General features: G+C 40.2%; 2 protein-coding genes across 2 annotated transcripts; one reads left to right on the plus strand and one right to left on the minus strand.

Annotated features, from left to right (window-relative positions):
• Window positions 1-3309: 3309 nt before the first annotated feature.
• On the minus strand, window positions 3310-6077 carry kcng3 (potassium voltage-gated channel, subfamily G, member 3; the record flags this gene model as incomplete). The annotated part of the gene is made up of 2 exons (XM_083904140.1): window positions 3310-3958; window positions 5452-6077. 2 exons carry the CDS (start codon window positions 6075-6077, stop codon window positions 3310-3312), a joined length of 1275 nt encoding a protein of 424 aa, XP_083760266.1.
• Window positions 6078-7792: 1715 nt separating this feature from the next.
• mta3 (metastasis associated 1 family, member 3) lies at window positions 7793-22976 on the plus strand. Its single transcript, XM_083903801.1, has 14 exons — window positions 7793-7909; window positions 9765-9832; window positions 10886-10979; window positions 15256-15382; window positions 15554-15617; window positions 16067-16184; window positions 16955-17057; window positions 17623-17722; window positions 18155-18343; window positions 19666-19740; window positions 20194-20252; window positions 20396-20514; window positions 21196-21353; window positions 22598-22976. The coding sequence occupies exons 1-14, from the start codon at window positions 7882-7884 to the stop codon at window positions 22844-22846; spliced, it is 1551 nt and encodes a 516-aa protein (XP_083759927.1). The 5' UTR covers window positions 7793-7881; the 3' UTR covers window positions 22847-22976.
• Window positions 22977-25038: the final 2062 nt, after the last annotated feature.

The following is a 25038-nucleotide window of genomic DNA, read 5'->3' on the forward strand; positions in this document are numbered from 1 at the left end:
TACACAACACTGCCCAATGTTACAAATGATAAATGTTAAAATATTTATTCAGTCACATTTTGTCCTGTTTTTCTGCAGACCAAAGAAAGTCATCTTTTCTATGGAATGAGGAGTCAGAGGCTATTAGATGCCAGGTGGGTTTCCCTTAAGCACTGTTAAATAATAGCTTCTACAAAATAAAAATCTTCAGGTGGTAGATTCCACATTCACTCGGAACTACAATAGAAACGGTGAAGATACAGGAAGAAATGGAAAAGCTCAGGATTCTTAATGTTTAAAGACCTACCTTATCCCAAAGTCCAAATATTTTGACAATTCTACAAATATGTGGGTCTGGTTTGTGTTTAGACATGTGCTGTTCTCTACATCCACAAAATTATCCAGTCCTTACTTGAACATCATTTATTATCTGCAATGTTTAAAAAAGGGACATCTCATTTTGTTGGACCAGTTGACAAATTGTAGGCATACGAAACATGAGACAGTTCTCAAGTGAACATTGCTTTTCTGTTATATTTCATAAACCAAGATTGTCGAAAACTGCTGGTATGCACTTTAAGAAGACAGTGTATATTTTATAGGTTTGGAATATGTCTTCTTTTTAAAAGATGCTACAAATTCCAGATGGAAGGTAAGAAGCCTGCAAAGTAGTTTAAAGTAGAAGAAAAGTGCACTGCCTGAGTAAATTTAATTAGTGTACTAAATTTGCAAGCTAAACCAAAACTATCTGGGGGAATAAAACCCCGTATTTGAACTGCACTTTCTGCCAGTGTCATTTCGAAAATATGATTTATGTGTTTTTGGCTTTGTGAATGTGCCATAAAAGAAAAATCCAATACCGAGGGTGTCATCTGAGAGTATATGTACTCAAGTACAATTTTGATGTGCGTATAAGAATTTCATTTTCATTCTTCTTCATCACATTTATGAGTGTTGTGATGCAATTCACACTCCACTACAATTCCCCAGAATTTGGTGAGATTTTTTTTATCAAGATTAATCTTCTGTATTTTAAATGGAGTGATCTTACTTACTTACACATGAATATCCCCACAAACATGGTTATCTCTCATATAGAGATAATAAAGGTAAAGTCATCATAAGAGCATTTCAATGTGTTCAATAAATACAAAACAAAACCCCAACCCATGATTTGAGAAAATTAAAAATGCAGATGGCCCCATAGTTGCCTCAAATGAACACTGTGTTGTGGCTGTGTTTGCTCCCAATTTGAGACCATGTGTGTATGTTTTCTCATCTTATCTTTCCTCTTAAGTTAAATGTAATACTGAGTGTTTATTATGTAGATGTACAGCCTATTTCACTGAATGCCTTTCCCAGTGGACTCAGGTGTTCCTCACACTGAAGGTTCAGAGATGTAAACTACGTGTCATCATGTCAAGACTGAATGATGAAAAAAAAAAAACATTTTAGCCTTGTAATAAACGATACAGAAACAATCCAACATTGTCAAAACAGTCCTATAACACAAATAGTAGCATTTGGTTTGTACTCTGTGATAACACATTCAGAGTTACAGAGTCATTTTGTTACAGAACCTCATACATTGATGAAATTAATTACATACTGATGGAAAAGGTTTGGAGGTTTTTCAGTCAGGTCTGGCCAAAATTCATTGGCTTAGAGACTTTATGAAAAAAACCAAATGAGTCGAACATCATGTGCTGCAGTCTAGGTCATTCAGAATCTCTAATCTGCAGTGTTTCTGGTAGTAACTGTACGTAAAACACATCAACAACACAACAAGGATATTGAAATATGTACTGTATACAATACACTGTTAACCCATACAAGGCTACAGAGTTTACAAATAAATAACAAATGCAGACCTTAAGTTTAAGGACAGCGAGACAAAGTATATGTTTGTCTATATTTTGTTTGTGTGATGTGTCAGTGTGTGTTCTTGTGTATTTGAGACCAAAACCTGGTCCTAATGAGGTAGAACTTCATTTCTGAGGAACTGGTTAAGATAAGGGCTAAGATTTGAATTGTTGGCTTGGTTAAGGTTAGGTATTAACTGGTTATGTTAGGGATAACACTTTTTGTTTTGGCTGTCCTCATGAATGGAAGTCAATGCTGTGTCCTAAAAAGAGTGGCCGCACAAACCTGTGTGTGCGTTAAAAGAGGAAGGTTGATGGTAACAGGATGAAGAGGAGAGGAGATACAGTGAAAGACTGTTGTGTGGGAGAGGTGTTGACTTGTTTGTTTGGATCATGTGTCTCTTCAACAAATCACGTCATCTTGGCATACCAAGGCCATCGCAAACATGTCTGAATCATGAATGTCAGAACAATCTGACAGCCCATGCTGTTCTTATTCCCCTCCCCTCCACACGACAGTCTGTTTTCATTAAGGTGGGTATTTATGACAGCTTACTTCCAATAATAATCACGGGGTAAAAGGGCTGCATGCCAACAAGAAGGGTTGCAGGATCTGGCCTATTTGTGTGTGCACACAAATCCACCACCATTATGATTGACATGTTGGAGGAAGAGGTTGCCTTGGAGACAAAGAAATATAAAATGCCTAACATTAGTCTCATAATGGAGATGCAATACTTAACTGCTGCTATTCATCTTGTGCTCAGGCCTGTTCCACAATCTTTGAGCACACAATTTCACAAACCATCTGCCTTGTCATATCTGTTGTCCATGTGTTTGTCTCTCACCTTGCAGACCTTGTTGACCTGTTTCCATGTTTAATTTTCGCTGGCTTAAGCTACTCGGACAACATAAGCCACCTGTACAACCCCCCCTTCTCCTTTTCCACATGGCACTCACTTGCTCAATCTTTCATTTTATTTCCCAGGTTTAACAGAATGCATCTAGGTCACACATCAATATTGTGTAACTTGTACCATCTGGGTGCAAAGCTTAGACAAAGTGAACGGCTGATGGCCAGACCAACACACACACACACACTCACTGCAGCATACACAGGAGCAGCCATCGCTGCCAATGTGGTAACCATGGGAATACAGTGTAAACAGTAGTCACTGTCAAAAATGGACTGGACCATTGTGTGTTTAATAAATAATTATTTGTGTGCTCCTATTCTTCTGTTCAAATCGCGTGGCTAGGGAGACAGGTGTGCAGGTTAACGACAACAACTGAAAGAAAACACACAGGAACTCATCAAACCAAACAAAACCACGTGGGACTCGGGCAGGAAACGAGAGCAGGGATCAAATTTGATCGTTATTCACATTAGGCGCAGCAGATTAACTGGTTTGTTGAATTTCTTTCGGATGACGGCAGAGCCACAGGTGAAGGGAGCGTCAGTGTTAATTTATCTCTGTAGAATCTCTGTAGACAGGATGCGTGCATGTCTGGCAGAACGGAATTTGAGTTCATGGTAGCACTGTACAAAACTGTGGTAGATGAATGTGATGGGCAGTGCCAAGAGCACAATGCCACTCACCACACACATTCCCCCAAGCACTCGTCCTCCAACTGTCACGGGGTACACATCTCCGTATCCCACTGTCGTCATGGAGATGATGACCCACCAGGCGGCGGCCGGGATGCTGGCGTAATCATGGTTCTGCGTGCCCAAGTCCAAGCCGTGCTCCAGCAGCTGGGCCAGAGCACTGTATATTGCCATGGCAACGCAGACAAACACCATCAACATGACCATTTCCCTGTAGCAGCGCGTGAGCGTGAGCCCCAGCGTCTGCAGGCCCAGGAAGTGTCTGGCCAGCTTCATGAGCCAGAACACGCGCATCATCCTCAGCACACGCAGTATCACCCCAGCAACCCCAAGCCCAGCACTGGGCATCCCTGCCCGGGCCATTGCCATGGTAACATAGTAGGGGGTAATGGCGATCACATCGATGATGTTTAGTGGATGGCGGAGGAAGTCCCACTTGTCTCTGGCGACCAGAAAGCGCACTGTGCACTCTGCTGTGAACCAGCCAATGCAAACTGCCTCCACGATCCTAGAGAGGACAGAGAAGAAAAATGAGTTGACAGTAAACAGGAAATGGCAGAGGAGCTAGAGAGAGATTTAGACGATATGATGAGACACTTGTGATCAATATATATGAGGAAGAAGGGAGCAAAGCAGGTGCAAAATAAATGGTTGGGAAATAGGGGGAGATATCAAATGCAATTCAGAAAAGTAAACCAGGGCAGAATGACAAACACACGGCAAGTTGACGATGAGAAAATTGCCAGGAAATTGCACAGAGGGAGGGATCTCAACCCCTGAAGGAGGGAGTGTAACATATGCAACATGATTATGCCCTTGATTAAGGCAATCGAGCTGAATTAGTGAGGTGATACATGTATTTAAGCAGTCAGGACATGCAAACACCACACAGCCTGAAGATAACTGCATTAGAACAATTGGACCAAACCAAATTATAGAGCAACTGGGAGAATTGCATTATCTACTGTCATGAAATTAAGTAGGAATTATTTTGATCCCAGGCATAAACTACACTTTCTGTTGATTACCTAACAACTGTAACAGATCCAAAACTCAACACTATGTCCAGCCTGGGTGAACATAACCAAGCCTTATATAGAGTTTGCCTCAGGCAGAACACAGAGAACAGGCTGAGAACAGGCCAAAATCATGTGGAAACAGAGGTTGTTTTTTTACTGTGCGCCTCCAGAAATGAAGCTAAAATAACTGCAGTGCAACAGCAGATAGAATATGATCACTGCAGCTGGTTACGTTCCTTTTTGTTTGCTCAACCGAATTTACAGCCACTCTCCTTCTACTTTCAACTCATTATAGCAACTGGAATATAATGAATCTATGCATTTACACAATCTGATGTATTTGTGCACTGTTGTGTCAACTGGCCAATCCAATAAAAGCAAAATTGTGAAGTGGACAGGATATGATTCTGTGGAGGAAGACAAGCAAAGGAGGGCTTTCTATAATAATCAACTGTACACATGTTTAGATAATATAGATCAGTTATTGATTTGCCTCCTGCATGGGGAACTTGTCTGACATGTGAGGATCAGACTGTTTCCCACTTGTCATTATGATGTATTGACAAGTATTGACTTCACTAAATACAAGGTCACATTTTGCATGCTTTCTGTCATGTATTTTTAATATATTTCAAACTAACTGACATCTCCTAATATCGTCCATTTCTCTTCTGGATAATAAATAAATAGTGCGCAGAGAGTTTGGCTGCTGATCTACTGTCTGCAGGAGCTTACATGCGATTCCCCATTCTTTATGAGTGTGTTCATTTATTTATGGAGTGCTTTATCAAGACAGGAACACATCCTTGACAGGGTTTTTAGCCTGTTGAGCTGACTTTACGCACTAGTTGCAGAGCACAGTCTCACTTGTTGTTTATCCACACTCATTGCGCCTGCACATTTAAAGGCATTATGCATATCCTCATGAAACATTCTCCTCTGTTCTTGTTAAATTTAACTGACCCCTGACTATAACGCCTACCTGTGCTCCTCCACAGTGTTTCTCTTGGCTGTATCCCAGTCCGGCAGGGTGCTGGCGCACAACATAAACATAGAAACAATCACAAAGATCACGGACACAGAAGCCAATAGCTGCGCCACAACTGAAGAGTCTGGCTCCTCAAATGTCTTGCGCATCCATTCCATCCATTTAGCGCGACCTGTGAGCGCACTGCGCTGCACGGAGTCACTCTGGCTCTGGGAATCATCCCCGGACACTCCAAACTCCTCCTCGGACAAAGTGTCCAGTCCGATCTCGGACATCCTGTCATCCAAGCGTTTCTGGCAGCAGGAGTCCAAGTGCGCGCTCTCCAATCCCCAGTAGAGCATCTCTGTGTAGAAGGAGAGTTCACACACTCCAGGGACAAACCGGAGTTTACCAGAGCGCACATACAGCATGATGAACACGAAAGCCTGTGCGTGGCGGTCGAAGAAGAACTCATTCCGGTCCCGGTCGTAGTCGTCGCACAGTTCCAGGACCTCTTTCTCTGAGGCACAGGCATGCAAGCGACTGACGCGCCGGAGAGGGAAATCCTTGATCACTTCACGGGTGAAGGCGTACCGGGTTCCCCCTACGTTGAGCACGCAGATGCTCTTCCCAAACTTCATCTCGCCAAAGTGTGATCTAAAACTCCTCTTCACAGTCCATGCCTGCCTCCATAACAGGAGTTTGGACACTTGGAGGTAGGGGGTCACAGTCTCCCCGGTCTCCCCGGGCGTGGTTCACGGTAAATGAAAGTGGTCCTGCTCTGAGCTGCGTGGCTGATGGAAACTCCTCTCCTCTCCTTGTCCCTCTGAAGCCAGTGGAGGAGATTCTCCACCCCAGTCAGCCAATCCCACTAGTGATGTCACATGCGCGCGCACGGACCCACGCACTGAGAGAAAAAGTCGTGTAGGGAAACTACAGTGCTCTCTCTCCAAAGTGGATTTAACATTATAGAAAAATGCCTTAATGCATGGAATTCTTCAATAAACAAACAAGAAACAAAATTCGGAAATAGTTAGTAGATGGCGCACATGTTGAATACTGGACTCTGTTATTTTAGCCAAAACCTGATTATTGTGATAATAGAGTCAAAATGGTAATGTTTTAAAATGTCAGTCTTTTATTTATTTTTATTTTTATTTATATTTTTGTTTTGTCTTGTTTTGCTTGTGTTATTTCCCCATATTTGTAAAGCACTTAGACGAGTCTTATAGAAATAAGGTTTTTATAATATTAGGTTATTATGAACACGCATTAGATCATGTTGCTGATTCAGTGCTAAATGGAGTCAAATAGCTACTTTAATGACTTTTGGAGCATTATTAGTATTAAATATTCGAATTAGTATATGTAATGGACACCGATCACAGACACAGATGCTGAATTTAGGATAGAACGTTTGAAAGATTAGTGTGAAATGCGTCATAGTTGGTTTTAACAATATCCTGATAGGGTAAATATTGACTGATTGAGAATACATTTTCTTGCCTGGTGCATGTTTGTACACCGTTAAGGAAGACACGTGATAGGACTGCAGTTGCTTAGTTCTGGTTACAATAACACGAATCAGTAGTGAAAGTATAGATGCATCTTTGCTTAAAGCTGTATGTTTGATTTATTTAGTTTCTGCAGGTTCATCAGATGCTGCTCCTGATTTTTAAAACAGTGTCTGCCAATATATACTGTATTTAGAAAAGCATGTCTCATGTTGTGTTAGACAAATTAAATAATTAACAGAAATGGTCAAAATAAGTTGTTCAACCTAAGGCAAACCATATGTGACACATTACCTGAGCAGAGCTCACATGTTTGTCTGTGTTCACTTGGTTTTCTTGCCTCTGGCACTGGAAACCGGACGCCTCCACTGGATTCCAGAGGAAAACAGAGAAGAGGTTAAAAATGAATTGCACTATTTGTTTTTCTTTCTCTTGCATAATGAGCTTAGATACAACCTTTTGTTAGGTAAAATGAATGAATGAAACACTTTGTGTAATGTACTTTTATTTTAAACGTGTATTTCAAGTCAAGACTTTCCACAATTATTTAATTTAACAAGAGAAGCTTGTGTCTAAGCTCGTGACACAATGGTCAATCATACTGTATATAAACACGCGCGCACCACGTGTACGCGCGCGTGGCTGCGCGTGCACGTGTGTGCCTCCTAACGACAGCAGTCAGTGGTTTTTCTGGTTGATCCGACTGTGTGAGTTCACTGTATTGTAAAGGGAGGCGTGAATCGTACCAGGAGAGGGGGGGTCGATTTGCCAAAATTCTACCTCTCGGGTGCACGCTCGGAGTCTCGGCGACCACACTTTTATCGCACCTTTTACCAATTGAAGAGATATTTTTTTTATTTATATATTTTTTTAATTAATTTATTCTTTTCTGTTAGTTTATGGTTTACGTTAACACTCCGGGAGGGCAGAAATGGCGGCCAACATGTACCGGGTCGGAGGTATGTATGTCAATGTGGATCGTTTTTTATCAAACTGAAATCCTTCCAGTTTTGCCTCCCCCGGTGGTATTGTGTCTCTGTGTGAGCTTGTTTGCATTCGATAGTGAGGCACGGTTGTGCTGCAGCAACATGGGGCATTAAGTTTGTGCATAAAGGTGAGCATTTCTAAATATTTGGGATCCAAAATGGGTCAGGCCTCGCGTCTGTCGTGGCCACAGCAGCTAGCCGCCAGCTTGCTAAATGGCTAGCACAAAATGTAAACATTTTTCAGTTGCTGACACCATTGTGGCGCCTTGGAATTCGGATATTTAGACCAGAAATAATGGAAACATTCACGCCGTGCGACTTCTCGACAGGACGTGGATTTTAAAGGTTGTTTAATTGTTGCCCCGAACAGTCTGAGACTGCCTTTGTATTTGCCTCCTCTGGCATGCAGCCATTAGTACGAGCCCTAATTTAGCTAACGTTAGCGACAGCAAATGCTTTACTCATTACGTTACGGCTGTCAATGTGCCCATTTTACACTATTTTACCACAGTTTGTCATATACTTGGTAACAATAGATGCTTGGTATTGCTGCAATACCCGCCTTCATTTACTGTATGTACAGTTAATGAGCCAGTTGCCTTCAGTGGTTAGCTAGCTTGTTACCAGTCTGCTGGAATTTAGCATCAAATTATTGTCTCGATTCATGGCGTCGTTCCGCCGAGGGGTTCAAACCTAACGCCTCTTATCCACACGTACTCGAGTACCACGTCTTTATTTTGACTGCGAAAAAGCTTCAATGACATTGTTGTTTGACATGTCACTTGAACAATGTGCAATATTGCCCAGGTGGTTCAAATTGGCTTTATTTACACTGGCGAATAAGCTTTGTTTTAGCCTATCTGTCTGTTGACCAAATGTTCACCTCTGTTGTAGTGCTACTGCTGCATTCAAGTACTCTCTGTAAACTCCAACTACATCCAACTGTAACTTATTGGCACATTGCCACTTGGATTTGTTTAACCTAAAGTCCAAAACATCAAACATATCTAGTTTTCAACATCCATGACAAATGAGGTGCAGATATTATCTGCCAGCATTTGACTATCTAATTGAAGATGACTGAAAGAATAACAATCAAAATATTTAATGTAAAGCAACTCATGGTTTCAGCACTAGTGTGGTTACCTTTGCACCAAAAGGGAAAGTTCTACCTCTCTGTGCAGTAATCCATCCTTTTATAACTTTAAGGGTGCACGTTTTTTGCATTTGAAGATGGTCAACAGTAACATAATGCACTCAGTGCAACTGAACAGTCATTGTTCACATTGACAGCTTTGATGTATTTACCTCTTCACTTGGTTGTTTGTGTGTTAGGAATGTAGTAATGACAGCATTCTGGGCAGCATTTGCCTCACACCAGAGTTTCCCAAAGTTACTGTACAACGTCTTGCAGATGTAATTGAACCAGCCTGGATTTCGGTCTCCTTAAACCTAGGCCAAGTTATTTTAACACCAGTTTTGTTGAATACGAATGTAAAGTCAGGTAGTATGACTTTGCTCCATCCCTATCATCTGATTATTTGACACGACTAAGTTACCACTGTACTGTGGAAACCCGACAACATTCATGCATATTGCTTTTTGGATATTCTCAGTCGTACTTGCTTACAGTTTATTTGTCAATTTAGTCGTGCACTGTAAATTAAGTTTCTCTATAACCTTTGTTATGAAAAAGTCATGATATTTTTCACATTTGTGAAGAGCGTTGTACAGTGCATATACATAATGCATAGATACATAATACAAGATGATGATGCTGTATGTATATCTGATATACTGAAGTCATCTGTGTGTTTTTGTGTTGCAGATTATGTTTTTTTTGAGAACTCCTCTAGTAACCCTTACCTGATCCGCCGGATAGAGGAACTCAACAAGGTACTGGCATATTTTTCTCATGTTTTGAGTGTTGATGCTTCTTTTAGGCCTGAGGGTGAATAACAAGGATTCCTCTCTGTGTTTGCACCCCAAGCCCCTTTGCTGTGGTGTGTCTCTGTTGTGTGCGTTCCATGACTATTTATTTTGTAATATAACTGAAAAAGGCATCACTTTTTCCTTCTTTTCTAAATCGTATTTATATCATTTGACATACCTTGTAGGAGGTAGTTGTGGACATTGTTTTGTAATGTTAACATTTTAGGAGCCCACATAGCTTAAAAATATTGATGTAAATTTGAAAAATGATGTATATTTATTTGCTGGCCTGGTCAGACTGGTTTTGAAAATCAACCTGGCCTAATATTTCTTTACTGCTGTTTGATAAGTTAACATCTTTTGACTTATGTCATATGTGCATCAGTTACAGTGTGTTAGTTAACAACAAGTCATTCTTAAAAGGCAAGTCAAAAAAAGTTTTTATCTTTATTATATTCGTCATGCCATTAGAGAAATAAATACAGTGATGCAGTGTTGGTTCTCATCAATATCACCCTGAAAAAATATCCCAAAATAACTGGGAGTAAGGTATTCTGTACAGCCAGAGGAGATTAAAAATTTCAGAAGGGTTTAAAGGTGGTAGATGAAATAAGATTATTTTTTTTTGCTGGATCTCCTTCACACAACCTTCAGGAGAACACTGTTGTAAAGTTGCATTTGCTGTTACAGTGTCTACGTCCTCCCCAAAGCAGCTGATGTTGGAAGCTGTTTTCTTCAACCTTCATGTCCATTCACTCCCCATCAGTCAGGGCATTGCACAATGAGTATTTTATAATGAGTCTTTTTAAGCTTGTCCTCTTAATTACACAGTGAGACTGTCAATCAATCATTTCATCATGAGTTCTGTCACTGTTCTGGTCAGCCTGTCATAGTAGCAAAGCTTGACAGCCACACAAGAACTCCAGGTCTCTTGGGAAATTAGAGATGTGTGCAGGGAGGTGTTGCCATCGCTTTCAGTCATACTGAATCTCTTTCCTCTCCTCTCTCTTGTGTCAGACGGCCAGTGGGAATGTGGAGGCCAAGGTGGTTTGTTTCTACAGAAGGAGAGACATCTCCCACACCCTCATCCAGCTCGCAGACAAGCATGCAAGTGAGTCATCATATATTCAGACTTTCTGTTTTTGTCACAAAAGGCAATTTAATTCATTTGACTGTAATTACAAGAAACAAGTATGTAAATGTGAAAGTGAATTCACTTCAAATAACAATACATTAATGTTTTAACAGTTGACCTTTCACAAACAAAAATGGCACATTTATCTTTTTGTATCATCACTAATGTGATGGTTTACTGTTTTCCTCTTGCTGGATTTGGGGCAATTTATTCACACTGACTTGGACTAAGAAGTTTTTTTTCTTTGAATTTTCTTAAAACATCTATCAATGTGTTTGTCATTGAGTGGCCTGATGACGAGACAGTCTTTTGGTTATTGCACACGTTTAGTTTAGTTAAGTGACTCTTCTTTAACGTATTGCCCAGTTTTTAAGTAATAATGGACATTTCCATGCTGAGATAAAGTGGGCTTTCTGCTGCTTGATAGTCAGGCAAACTTCTCTGCTGCTGATATTCAATCACAAGTATATTCAAAAACAATTGCTCCTGATTGTTGTTCAATTGGATAGGCACTGATTGTGAGAAATCTTCATGGATGCAATTAGGGAAGCTCAAGAATGTGTCTGAATTGGTCACAACTACTATGGAAGCAAATTAGTGCCATTATCCAAATTAAAATGCATTAACAGAAATGCTTTTTCATTTTCAAAATGGAGCTGCATTTTGTGACTCATAAATTAAATGAATAATCAATATTTCAAAATTCATTTTCATTTTCAAATTCAAGACTGCTCATTCTGTGACTTAATTAATTTGATAAAGAAAATGACATTTATGATTTAATTTTCAGAACATCCTCCAGCAAAAAGGTAACACAATTCAATTTGAATTGTCAAATTTGAAAATTAAAATGCATTAACAGAAATACTTTTTCATTTTCAAAATGTAGCTGCATTTTTTGACTCATAAATAAAATGAATAATCAATATTCCAAACTGCATTTTAATTTTCAATTTCTAGACTGCTTATTCTGTGCCTTAATTAAAAGAGAAATGCTTTTTCGTTTTCATGTTCGCATGCAAAAAGTGTTTCGTAATTCAAATGAGTTCGCAATACGGAACTGCGCAGGATAGTGACGTCACTGACCACTCCCATTGTTCTTACAATCATGCTGAGCATAGATATCAAAAGTATAGATGTCTTACGGCGGAGTGTCCAACGACAGTATTGGCCAGCAGCGCGGACGACACATCTACCCTTTCCATATCTATGGTGCTGAACAGGTACTATCGGCAGACTACCGACTGACTGATTGACCAGTGAGTGCCGTCACAGGAAGAAAAGTCTTACACAACTGACTGTAGATCAGTTAAAACTAACGTAACAATCCCAAAAATATTGGTTAATCTCCAACAATTACCGGAGGAAACGTCTAAAATCTCACTAAGGAGTCTGGTGTGTTTAGGGACAGCACCGCTGACTGTGACCGGCTGCATAGACGCTGCAGCTGTGTGTGTTTGTGTCACACGGAGTCTGTCCTCCAGAGAACTCTGACACAAGGATCGAGCCAAACAATAATGCTGAACTGTAGATCAGTTAAAACTACCTTAACAATCCTAAAAACGTGGGTTAATCTCCGAAAATTACCAGGGAAATGTCTGACATGTCTATATTTAACAGAGAAGTCTGGTCTGCTATGGTCCGTATTGCGAACTCATTTGAATTATGAAACACTTTGCGGCGAACATGAAAACGAAAAAGCATTTCTCTGTTTGCCTTGTCTTTTAATTAAGGCACAGAATAAGCAGTCTAGAAGTTGAAAATTAAAATGCAGTTTTGAATATTGATTATTCATTTAATTTATGAGTCAAATACAAATGTAATGTGTACTCTATAGGGCTGTAAAGTCAAAGTCGACTGCTCGACTAATTGGTCGACACATTCTGGCTCGACCAAAATTGTGATTGGTCGACAAAATTATTTTTGATTATAATTTTTTTTATGGTGAATTTTATTAGGAGGAAAGTACCAAGTGCTAATAGGGGTGTTTTAGAGCACCCATGTTTCGCATCCATGTCATAGACATCAGCAGTGTGGCAGCATTTTTCAAAAGTAGATGACGTTAAAAAAGTGGAACGCAAACTTTGCAAGCAACAGTTTGCTTTTCACAGCTTTACTACAATCGTGGCGTATCATTTAAAAACGGTAAGCTAAGGTTGCGCCGTCTGTTTTGAGTATGAACATATCAGAATTATTAGAATATTTCAATGTTTAAGTCTAATAATCGTTGATTGGTTTTATAACTTCAGATGCACCTGCCCGCAACAGTGTCCCGTGGTCAGCCGTGTGTGTCAGTCGTGAAGCTGAGCTCCTCAGTCTCGCTCTGTATTCCTCAACAGTTATTGTGCTGATATTACTAGTTGACTAGTCGATTTTTAGTCGAAATTCAGGGCTTTCGTCGTCTAAGAGTTTCTTTGGTTGATAACAGCCCTAGTGCTCTACTGTGACAGTGGTTTTGTTTGTGGTGCAACTGAAATGTAAACTTGGATTTTAAAAGTAATTTTGAATTCCTCATTCATGAGAGTGAGAGAGTGAAATTGATTGTCTTTCTGGTTGTATTATGCTGGAACAAAAAGTGGGTGGTGTTGTCATACAGACGTTTTGTTTAGGAAGCTTTCAATACATTTCCAATGATGTTTAACTTGGCGTTTTGCTTGCAATATAACAAGGAAAATAAGTTGTGGGGAACCAGTGATAAATACCAGCTGGTCAGCAGAGATAGTATTGATGAAGTTTCAGACAACACAATTTATGGCTTTGTTTAGTACACCAGTGCTCTGAGTGGAGTTATTTTGTGGCATTGTCAGCAGAATTGTATTTTGTCTCAAGTTGATGAATTATTGCACCTCAGGAACAAACAGCTGTGAGCCGAACATTACGCTCTTCATAACATCCCACCTACACACACTAGTAACAAACCTTGAAAGCTTTTTGACTTCTCCTGCTTTAACCCTCTTATGATTATTGTGATGACCAGGCTGTCTGGATGAATTTTGATTTTATGGCTGTAGAATTGTCAAAAATGTTAAGTGAGTGAGTGCTTCTGAAAGTGAAGATAACTTTCACTTTTTCAACCGTTAAGGAATTACGGTAACAAACGTGTGACACACTGGTGAATCTTGTCTTGTGTTTGGGCGGTCAATAGTATATGGTGCAAAGCTTTATTTCTCTGCTTTATGGTGTCCATCCATCTTCTACCACTTTATTCTCCACATGAGGGTCATGGGAGTGTTGTGCCACTTTTAGCTGACAAAAAGTGGGGTACACCGTGGACAGATGGCCAGTCCATAGTTTTGAATTTTCTACATATCACAAACTAGGAGTCTAGGAGTTACGGTAATGAGAAGTGCACATGCCAAATCCTTACAACCACCACTACAATTTAGAAGTCGAATTCAACTCTTACACATCTAATTGAGAATTGATAAATCGGACAAAGACACTCGTCTGAGTGTGCTCAGTGGAGGATGGGATGGAAAGCTTGCCATCTTGGAGAGCAGGGGGGCGTTGTTGTTATTGTTTAAATATGCAGATAACAGTGCACATTTTCTCACCTCTGCACAACCCACGGTCACAGCATGAAGTCGGCCTGAATGTCAGATTGATGGTTTTAGAAAATTATAGCTATATATAAATTATAGTTTCCAGTGCTATTCAGCCATGCATAAGTATGCTGGCTACTTAAAGCATGAAAAATAATGTTGTTGATTTTGTTAGGGAATGCTGCGCCATAGCATGCTTTTTTTTTAAAGCATCTGTGACAAATAAGTTCGACAAAATTTTAAAATGTTAATGGCTTACATTACATATGTGCTGAATCAGCTGCAGAAAACCAGTGAATTCAGTATTTGTAGAAAAACAATGTTCTTAAAATTACATTAGTAGTAATGGTCCTCTTTAATAGATGTCAATAGTGTCTTTTATAGATGTCAGCAATTGCTTTTAACCACCAAGCTCTCAAGAGATTCTCTTTAGCTGCCTCTTGTCTTGTTTCTGCCCTTGAATGAGGTTTTTTCAACTGTGCATCATTGTCATTCAGATGTGAAAGATAAATGGGAGAATTGGGCTGAAACCATTTGTGACTTTAACCATCTCTCATTAATGGATCTGTCATGAGTTAGCCCCTGTCATATTTCTTGTCGTTTTTTTCTTTTCGCTGTGCCTCCATAGCTACCATTTAAGAGCATCAGTGTCCTTTGGAGTATGTTGTTGGAAGTCATTTTGTATGCTGTCACTATTTGTGCATTTGCAGAGGAGCTGGAAGAAGAGAAGGAGAACCCAACAGAGACAGACCTGACAGAAAAACAGAAACACCAGCTTCGCCACAGAGAGCTCTTCCTCTCTCGACAGTATGAGAGTCTACCTGCAACACACATCAGGTATTGTACACGCACTTACTGTCACTTATGTGCGCACACACACACACACACTGTACCGCTCATAATCTACAGACAGTGCTCATGGATATTCAGTCATCCATGCCTAATTCACAACAGCAAACAATGTCTTGATTTATATGTTGCTTGTCTTCTGTCTTCTATCTCTATCAGGGGCAAGTGCAGTGTTGCATTACTAAATGAGACTGAAGCTGTTCTTTCATACCTTGACAAAGAGGTGAGTCCACTGAGGGGAAAATCAGCTACTGCTCCAACCATTTGTTTTGGTGTTAAATATTATTTATAAAATGACAAACATGAGTACTAGAGTTTCTTAAAACCCAGGATCATTGCGTCCAAATATTCCCATGTTCAGCCAACACCAAATTATCAAATAAGTAAACAATTAAGTCATTGTTTTTCTTCTCTTTTCACTGACTAATTTCTTTTTTTTTCTTTTCTAAGCTGTAGAAAAATCTAAACGTAAAATGCAGATTCACAGTGATGATTTTCTGTTTTAAAACAGCCGGGGATTTTTGTGTTTACCAGCAGAATTAAAAAGAGATTCAAGGTTTAGGGTCATACAGTATATGTCACGAAGATGTGCTTGACATTGGAGCCAGTGCAAAAACCCTGCGGCGAGAAATGTAGAGGCTGATTCTTTGTTTTGGTAAATGTTTTTCCCAGGATACGTTCTTCTACTCGCTGGTGTATGACCCGACACAAAAGACACTGCTGGCAGACAAAGGAGAGATCAGAGTGGGACCTCGCTTTCAGGCAGATGTACCTGAAATGCTACAAGAGGGTCAGTGGGAAATGCACACAAGCCGATTCACTCAATATTTGATGTGTGACAGGTTTTGTAAATTTAATTTCTGCGTGACCGGTCTCAAAAGGTTGCAGCAGAGAAAGGTAGACTGTCTTGTAAGGAAATTGCAGCTGTTTTTGAACTGATAGAAATCGATAAAATAAGCTGTTATTTAGTATTGAGTGGCCACACTTGACATGACTGAGTGCAAAGAGACAATGGACATTTCTCTTTTGGCTGTTATCACAGCTGTTAGCATTTATTTGTGTAGTGATCCTCACTTTTTCCCCCCCTGACTCATTATGTACCTGACACATCCATGACGTCACAATTCACACAAGGTGACGCAGCAGGAGTCGAAAGAACACTACATGGCATAACAACCACTGGCAATGGTAATGGTGTTTTAGTGGCTTCATGCAGTTTATACCTGCAAATTTTAATAAGAATGGTTTTACACATTGACCACCTTATTGCTTGAGTTTAGAAATGTGTTTTTTTTCTTTCTTTTTCTTACTTTGAGATGAATATGGACATGTTATCAGATTGAACTTGGATTTGGTTAAAGTGCATGTTCAGTCCAGTACAACCATGGAACTCGATTTCTTTAAACAGCTAGAGAACAATTTCCAGACAATTTAATCGCAATTACAATCATGACATAACCTTGAAGCAGATGACCAGGAATTAAACATTGCTTTTCTTTCACTGCCAGCCTGTGACAATGCTGTCATTCTGTCTAAAGCTGTTGTCTCTCTGTTCTGCAGGTGAGGCAGATGACAGGGACCTGTCGAAGCTAGAAGAGAAGCTATGGGATCCAGAGTGTCCACTCTCAAACAAACAGATAGACCAATTCCTAGTAGTGGCACGGTAAATCGTCGTTCACCTCCAACACAGACAACACCCTGTTTAAATCACTGGTTCATTCTGCAGCTGCAGATAGATGGAATAATTCTTAGTATCAACACTTTATGACCCGTCCTGCTGTAAAGGATAATATTGTTTGTCAACTCCATTGCGCTGCTCTGTTTGTATATGATAATGCAGTAGGAATGCAGACTGACTGCTAAATAATAAATGGACAGTCTTGCTGTTTTTAGAGATGGCTCATACAGTGAGTGCAGCTCATTATTTTCACTCTTCTTCTTTGAAGGATATGTGAATGTATCACTCTATTTGATATGTAAAAAGTCAATATCTTATTAAAAATTAATGACACAAAGATTGTGTTCAATCTTTTAGTTGACACTTCATTTCATGCATCCCAGCCTGTTTGTATTTGCTCTTTCCTTCACTGGAAGCATATCCAGAGCGTGTTTTTCTGTACAGCACTTGTTAATAGAAAAAAATGTACCCTACTGAGATGTATAAGATGTATACATGTGTAATTCATAGCTATATAAAAGTGTCACCAATATACTTTTCTTTTCTTCAGGGCGGTTGGGACCTTTGCGAGAGCGCTGGACTGCAGTAGCTCAGTCAGACAGCCAAGCTTACACATGAGTGCTGCTGCAGCCTCACGAGATATCACACTGGTGAGTTTGACACAAACTCAAATACACGCAATTTTCAAATAGAACGACAGTTAGATCATGGCTTCTCAAAGTCTGAACCTTCATCTAGATGTGAACGTGTGCAATGCTTTGTTCTTTGTTTTAGGCATCTGAGAATTTCTTTAGTACACAATTACTAGATTATAAATGAGTCACAAACTTGTTGAGACCGTGTTTGCATTGCTTTCATGTTGTCCCAGTCTCAAAAATGTGTGGTACATGTGACATTTTTCCACTGATGACAGCAATCCACATTTGGATCAGTGTCCCCATCTGGCAATGTCTATTATTGTGCTTAGGTCTTTCGAGGCATCAAAGCAGCTGGCTTGTCTACCTTTGCTCCCATTAGGCTTGAGTGTACTTAAGTGAGAATCCCTGTGATATATAATAATGTGATGTCTTTCTTGGTTGCAGTTCCATGCGATGGACACACTGCATCGTCATAATTACGATCTGTCCAGTGCACTGAGTGTGCTGGTTCCAGCGGGAGGCCCAGTACTCTGTAGAGATGAGATGGAGGAGTGGAGCGCCTCAGAAGCTGCCATGTTTGAAGAGGCACTAGAGAAATACGGAAAAGACTTCAATGACATTCGACAAGACTTTGTAAGTTCTTCTTTATAACTGCCATTATCTCTGGCTTCTGTACAGTCACATGGGCTAGGATCTGAGGGTTATCAGTCATCTTGAGTAAGAAACAGCCATTGGTTTACCAAAGTGATTTGATGGAACATGTTTTAAGATGATGAAAAAGTGCATTTAGGTCAAAATCTAGCAAGGTAATATAAAGGTTGCTGTGCCAGACACATGGTCCAGAGTGTTAGTTCTTTGTGTCTTATTAAGTATTGCTGCTGTAAGATGGCAGTTTGACAAAAATGCACCAACACATTTATGGTGATGTGATAGGTATAAGGGAATTTGCTTTTTAAATATTGTGAATGCGGCTGGATGTAAGACCTTGTGTCATGTTAACCGTAGTCATGTTGTATATATGTAATTCTGTAACACCTATTATGCAGAGATTTTCTGAGTATCTTGTGACCCTAAAGGGCACCAGTATTCTCCTCCGACTTTTCTTCAAATGGAGGCCTTTTTTGCTTAAACAGCAGTGTCTGTTGATAGTTTCGCTCTTAATGGAGAAGAGCAGCTGTAGTCAGCAGGACCTCCTTCAATTAGTGACCAGGTTTTACTTTAATAAAACAATATGTTGTCAAATCTCTGCTCTGGCTTCAGAGCTGTCAATTAAATGACCATTAAAAGCTTACATTGTCTGCCATTGACAATAAACTTGAGCCAATCATTACACTGTGAAAGCTGCAGATAGGGGTTGCATGTTTGGATGTATTCTAGTAAAATGCGTGGCCTTTTGAAACTTACTAAGCATTCGCTTTGACAGCTTAATCTTATGCAGCAATGGCAATTTGAGATGTTTCTCTGGACTGTGATTCGTCCTTCGCCCACAGCAAAAACTTGTCACAATGAAAATCCATTGTAATTGGTTTGAATCCACGCTGACCTCAGCCGTTGCTCTGTGAGGAATGAAATTGCCAATTTTTAGTAGCCACCTTTTAAGCCTGCAGGGGGTAACAATTTTATTCTTTCGAACTTTTCCTTCGCACCACCTACCTAGACTCTAGAAGGAAGGTAGGCTATGGGTGTATGTGGTGGCACCAGGTGCTCATGAATACTTATTAAATGTGTGAATCACTGCGTGTGTCCATGTGTGTGTTTTCATCCGAGACTCTGAACCAAAGCTGGTAGCTTTCGGTCTCTGTGGTTGCGATGCCTCTCTCCCTCATGAATATATATGAAGGCTTTCGCACCCAGATGGCAGGAACATGAGATATTAATATCATTAATTTACTCTCTGTCTACATCCTCACCCCACCCCCCACCACTACACATCTTTATTCTTTCCTCTTGTGAAGCTGCCATGGAAGTCACTGACCAGTATCATAGAGTACTACTACATGTGGAAGACCACAGACAGATATGTGCAACAGGTGAGAATAATTATTTCTTTAAACTGTGATGTTGACATTTTGAGATTACTTCTTGTTTAACTTTGACTAAGTTAAATTGAGTTTAGAAAGCTTCCTTGCTTCCTGTGAGAGCCACAGAAACAATTATGCAGCTATTTACATGCTGGGTAGAGGAGAACAGTGTGAAATTGGTGTAAGAAATATGTGAAGTTAATTTTGTTTCAGGAAATGCTTAGAATGGGTTTATAAATCAGTGGGTGTACAGGTTGAAAAGGGTAGGTTATGGTGTGTGCTAATCTGACAAAAATAACTGTTCATAGCAAATTCCTTTTACTTGTATTTCAGCTTATTTCAGCAGAAAGGAAATGGCACAATCCTATTTTCAGCTTGTTTGATTATCAAGGTTGTCAAACAGTAGATTTCTTTTGTTGCTGCATTAATGACTCCACCCTACTTTTGTTTGTCTCTGAGCAGAAGAGACTGAAGGCAGCAGAGGCAGAGAGCAAACTGAAGCAGGTTTATATCCCCACTTAGTAAGTCACTTTCTAATATTCAGTCACCATTGTTGCTGTAATTGTGGCTGCAAGATGATAATGATTGTTGTTGGTCCTGCAGAAAGTGGCTCTACAGCTGTTTGTGTTTCTTAAATCTCCACCTCTCTTTTTTTATCTGACAGTAATAAACCCAACCCCAACCAGATCTCAATGACCAATGGCAAGATGGCGACAGTGAATGGTGCGGGCCCCGGGGCCTTTCATGCAGCAGGTGGCGGCAGAGCCTGCGAGAGCTGCTATAGTGAGTTTGATAATCTGTCATTATTTATAAGAATAGGGATGCTTTATACCGCTTGGTTCCTGTTGGCAAAGTTTGGACCTACTGTGCTACTACAGTATGTATGTAAAATAAAACTTGGAGACATTCAGATTGAGATTATGAAAAACAGGAAAACACTCATCAACCAGTATTATTAAATACGTTTAATTGTTTGCTGTTTAGTTGACTACAGCCCTCGCAGCAATAGAAAATGTAGAATTGAAGGAATTATCTGCATCCAAGCTCTGAGTAAAGTCCTGTGAATCATAAAATATCAAGCACTCATTTTTACCTGCAACACATCAACGTTACACTTTCTTGCACAACTAATATGTTAAAAACTGGAGTTGGGGTTTGACAAAGCAGCTCTGTTAAGCATAATTTTAACCCAGTCCTGAATATATACATTTATGCTGCCAACACATACACTGTATCTGTGTGGACAGTGTTCGTTGCATTTTGTTAATCACTGTATGTACTCCTCTCTGCAGTCGATATCTCTACAGTCAATAGCATCTTCTGTGACTCCTCTTTGTGTATTGATTTTGATCAAATAATTAAGGGAGAGGACAGGGTTCAATTCGCAAAGTGTCTTGAGACCATTTTTTTTCTTTTTACCCATGATGCCTCAGACAAACATTAATGCATTTTGTACATCAACAGCCATGCAGTCGGCCCAGTGGTACTCATGGGGTCCTCCAAATATGCAGTGTCGACTGTGCGTATCCTGCTGGATGTACTGGAAGAAATACGGTGGCCTGAAGATGCCAAGCAGAGCAGAAGCCCCAGAGGAGAGGGCCTCCCCGACTCCAGTGACCACTGTAAGTTTAGCATCTAACATATTAGCTTTTAATAGCCCTTATTCACACACACCTTCTGATTTACTGTTGGAGCTTGTGTTCTGGTGTGAAAATGACCCGTTTATTTCTGTCCATCCACAGCATATACTGGGCTTCTATGTCTGGTACTAAAAGCCACTCAGTTTGCACTTCTCTGTTTATAATAATGCAGTGTTAAATAGAAGTGTAAAATATTTAATATTTTAAGAAATTCTATATATACATTTTTTTTGGACCAACTTCCATTATGTTTCTGTGCACACATTTTGACAAAAGCACAGTGAATTATTTCACAGTTTAATGGAAGTGCCACTTTTCACGTCATTACAGTGACAGCCTTAATGTACAAAATTCTTAAAAACATGCTGATACAAATGAAGTACAGCCATTACGAATGTTAATTACATGTATGCACCTGCAGTTTTATATTATCCAGTCAGTGGACAGTTTTAATACAGATTTGTCAGACAGCCTTGTGATAAGCTCTGCCAGACCCATCTCTGCTGAAGTTCTCTTCATATATAAGAAGAGAACATATATAAGACGGCCAGTTTACTTCCGGTCAGTTGTAGTCATGGGTTATTAGTTATCCCTGAATGGCGTTTTAATTTCAGTGTCATGAGGAGACAACAGCAGAGCATTGCTGCATCCCTGACTGCACAGTTTGTGTTAAATTTGTTGGTAAATACTCTTGGTAACTTCTGCAGACACAGATTTTAGAACATCTTTGGTTGACAGCTTACTGGAAATAGGAAGTGTCCGTGCATTTAGTCAAATAGCATCATAACTTCTAACATAACCGTTGAAAGTTGAATCAGCACATTGAATTTAATTTACTTTTCTCACAGTAAGATTCAAGGTTTTCATGTACTAGTATTTAACTGGCAGCTGAGCATTGCTCAAATAATGAATGCATTTTTTTATGACCATGTATTTAAAAGCTGCAATATAATGGGCAAATATGTACAACCGTCAACATGTAAATTTAATTGCACATATTAAATAATTAGTCTTTTGACATGCAACTAACTGTAGGCATTATAAAATGTACTGGAATATGGAGCAAGTATATGTTTAACTTTTGTGCTTTTGAAGAAACCCAAAAATGTAATAATATTGACTAAATGGACTAAATGGAGATACACTTTTTCAAAGCACCTAAAACACTGCACCAGAAAACCTGTATTCAGTGACCTTCTCTCCGTTTCTCCCTCCTTCCGTCCCAGGAGTCTCGTCCTCGAGGTCATGGTCCTCGTCAGTCCAACCACATGGTGCCGATGCGAAACAGCGGCAGCCCCAAGTCCTCCATGAAGACCAAGCAGGCCTTCTTGCTGCAAGCCACTCGCCTCACCAAGCTGGCCCGGCACATGTGCCGTGACATCATCAAGCTGCGCCGCGCTGCGCGCCGGCCCTTTATCCCCATTAACTGTGGGGCCATAAAGGCAGAGTGTAAGAGCTCATTCAATTCCTCCTAACTTCTGCCGCATGGACACACACATACACACACCTGCAGACAAAACACATCATACACAGACACACGCATACACTCACCATCCATTCTCACCCTGACTGCCCCACCATCACACCCCATTTCTGCTTGTCTCCGCCCCCAAACCCCTGTTGGTCTCCCTTTCTGTTTTTATTATTATTGTTATATTATTATTTTGGTTTTTGTATTCTCCCCTCCCATTTTCCAATAAAGACTGTCTGTCCTCATTACTATGAGTTTTGATCATCTTTTCATTCATAGACCTATTTTTATTATTTTGTCTGTCATGTTATCTTAGTCACTGTGAGCTGAAATCCACTGTTGAAATCATACACAAAGTTTTATGGGCTAAACGAGGCTATTCTACAGAAATAATACACATAAAAGTAATGATAAATAAGAATAATGACTTACTTTGCTCCTGTCCCTAACGGTTAGCGTAATAGGAACTAATCTTCTAGTCTGAGCCGTATATTTGCTGAAGGTAGATGTAGAGAAAATGTATTTTACTAAGAGAGGCTCTATTTTGCACGGCACTCTGGGTAAAGGCGTTGCCCACTCTGTGCTGTCATGGCATGTTGTCTCAGCCACAAATGTTTATTGTAAATAGCTTCACTGTGTTTACCATTACCTTTTGTTAAACTTTTTTTTTTATTATTCTTTTCTTTTTTGCGTGCACATTTGTCCTCATGCTGTTAATCATGTGTTTTTGTGAGTGTTCTGGACAAAATGAATGGATTGAAAATAAGCTTTTGGACAGATGAGACTTTAAAGAAGCTGAAGAATTTTCTTTGGTACAAGTAATAACTACAGTAGCTGTTTTCTTGCTACTGGCTTCATCCCACCATACCCTCCCCATTTCCCACACCAGGCCATACGAAGTCATCTCCTGAACTTGGACCATGGTGTTTTATCACTCAACTGTTCTTTCCTGTGTTCACATCATTCAATATTCTCATGCCTCCATCCTGTTGCTTCCTCTGTTTTTGTAAATCCTGCAGCCAGGATTTGCCGCTCAGAGCCGCCCCACAAACTTCGCCTCCTTGTCCTTCCATTTCCTTCCAACTGCTGCAATATTCTCGTCTTCTACCTCTTTTTGCTCTTTTATTTCATCACTGTGTGAACGTGAGAGTAGACCTCCAATAAAGTCACACCTGAAAGCATCTCTTCTGAGTCCTTGTGCTTCATGTGTCCATGTGATCTGTCCATCAACTCCACCATCCTCAAAAGGAGCCACAACGCCAACCACAACCCTCTCCCAGCATGCACTCGACATCCAGTGCCTGCTTTCATAACGCCCCTCATATTTTGATGTATGTGTGTTTACAGTATGTTTGTGTGCATGTGCTGATGTTTTTGTGGTCATGCCGTCCCTGGCAGCAAGTCACCCTATTATTACCTCAGTCATTTGCTCAACATTGATCCCTGTGTCTACATTTATTTGGAACGAGGTCATTTACACAATCATTGACGCTCATTATCCTCAACTGATTTCCCACAAAATTGGTTTTAATTGCATGATTCTGTGAAAGGACTAGAGAGAGTTCATACAGTGTGAAAAACACTGCAATGGTTTGTAAATGGGTGTGTGTGTGTGTTTAGACATGTTAAGGGTGTCAGAAGGGCAGGGGACCCACCTACCCAAAACCAGAGCCGCCCAAAGGAGCACTCTGACCAGCGTCCTGCAATTTCTAGGTAATTCACGACACCTAAATGGTACAATTTAACCACGATCTGTCCAACTTTTCTCTGTTTTACTTAATAGTTATGTATCAGATGGTTCTGTAGGAGACAGTTGATGCAATACCACTGTGGTGTCTCTTTCAGAGTCCCGTCCAGCAGCCCACGCCCCTCGCTCCCACCGCACCCCCGGGCTGCAGACGCCTCCTCCGCGGCGCCTCCTCTCTTCCCTCCCACACGGCCCCCACGGCATGCTGGGAAAACGCAGCTACCATCACCACAGCAGGGCTGAGCCAGAAAGGCGCTCAGGTAGACACAAATATATGCTTTTCTTATATTAATAAAAATAAAGAAAAAAAGAACTTGCACTGACTTATAGCTCAATCTACTCCTGCACAGAGAAGGTTTTTAAATTCTGTTCAAATAAATGATTTAAATGGAAAAATCACCCCTTCTCTCTTTAATCCAAGCTATTTCTCATGCTAATGAACCTTGGGG

The sequence above is a fragment of the Microchirus variegatus genome, assembly GCF_963457635.1.
Source record: "Microchirus variegatus genome assembly, chromosome: 17".
Lineage (NCBI taxonomy): Eukaryota > Metazoa > Chordata > Actinopteri > Pleuronectiformes > Soleidae > Microchirus > Microchirus variegatus.

Coding starts and splice junctions, on each gene's coding strand:
- mta3 (XM_083903801.1), top strand. CDS start 7,882: ATGGCGGCCAACATGTACCGGGTCGGAG. Junction 17,058..17,622: donor CAATTCCTAGTAGTGGCACG/GTAAATCGTCGT, acceptor TCTTTTCTTCAG/GGCGGTTGGGACCTTTGCGA. Junction 20,253..20,395: donor CAGGTTTATATCCCCACTTA/GTAAGTCACTTT, acceptor TTTATCTGACAG/TAATAAACCCAACCCCAACC.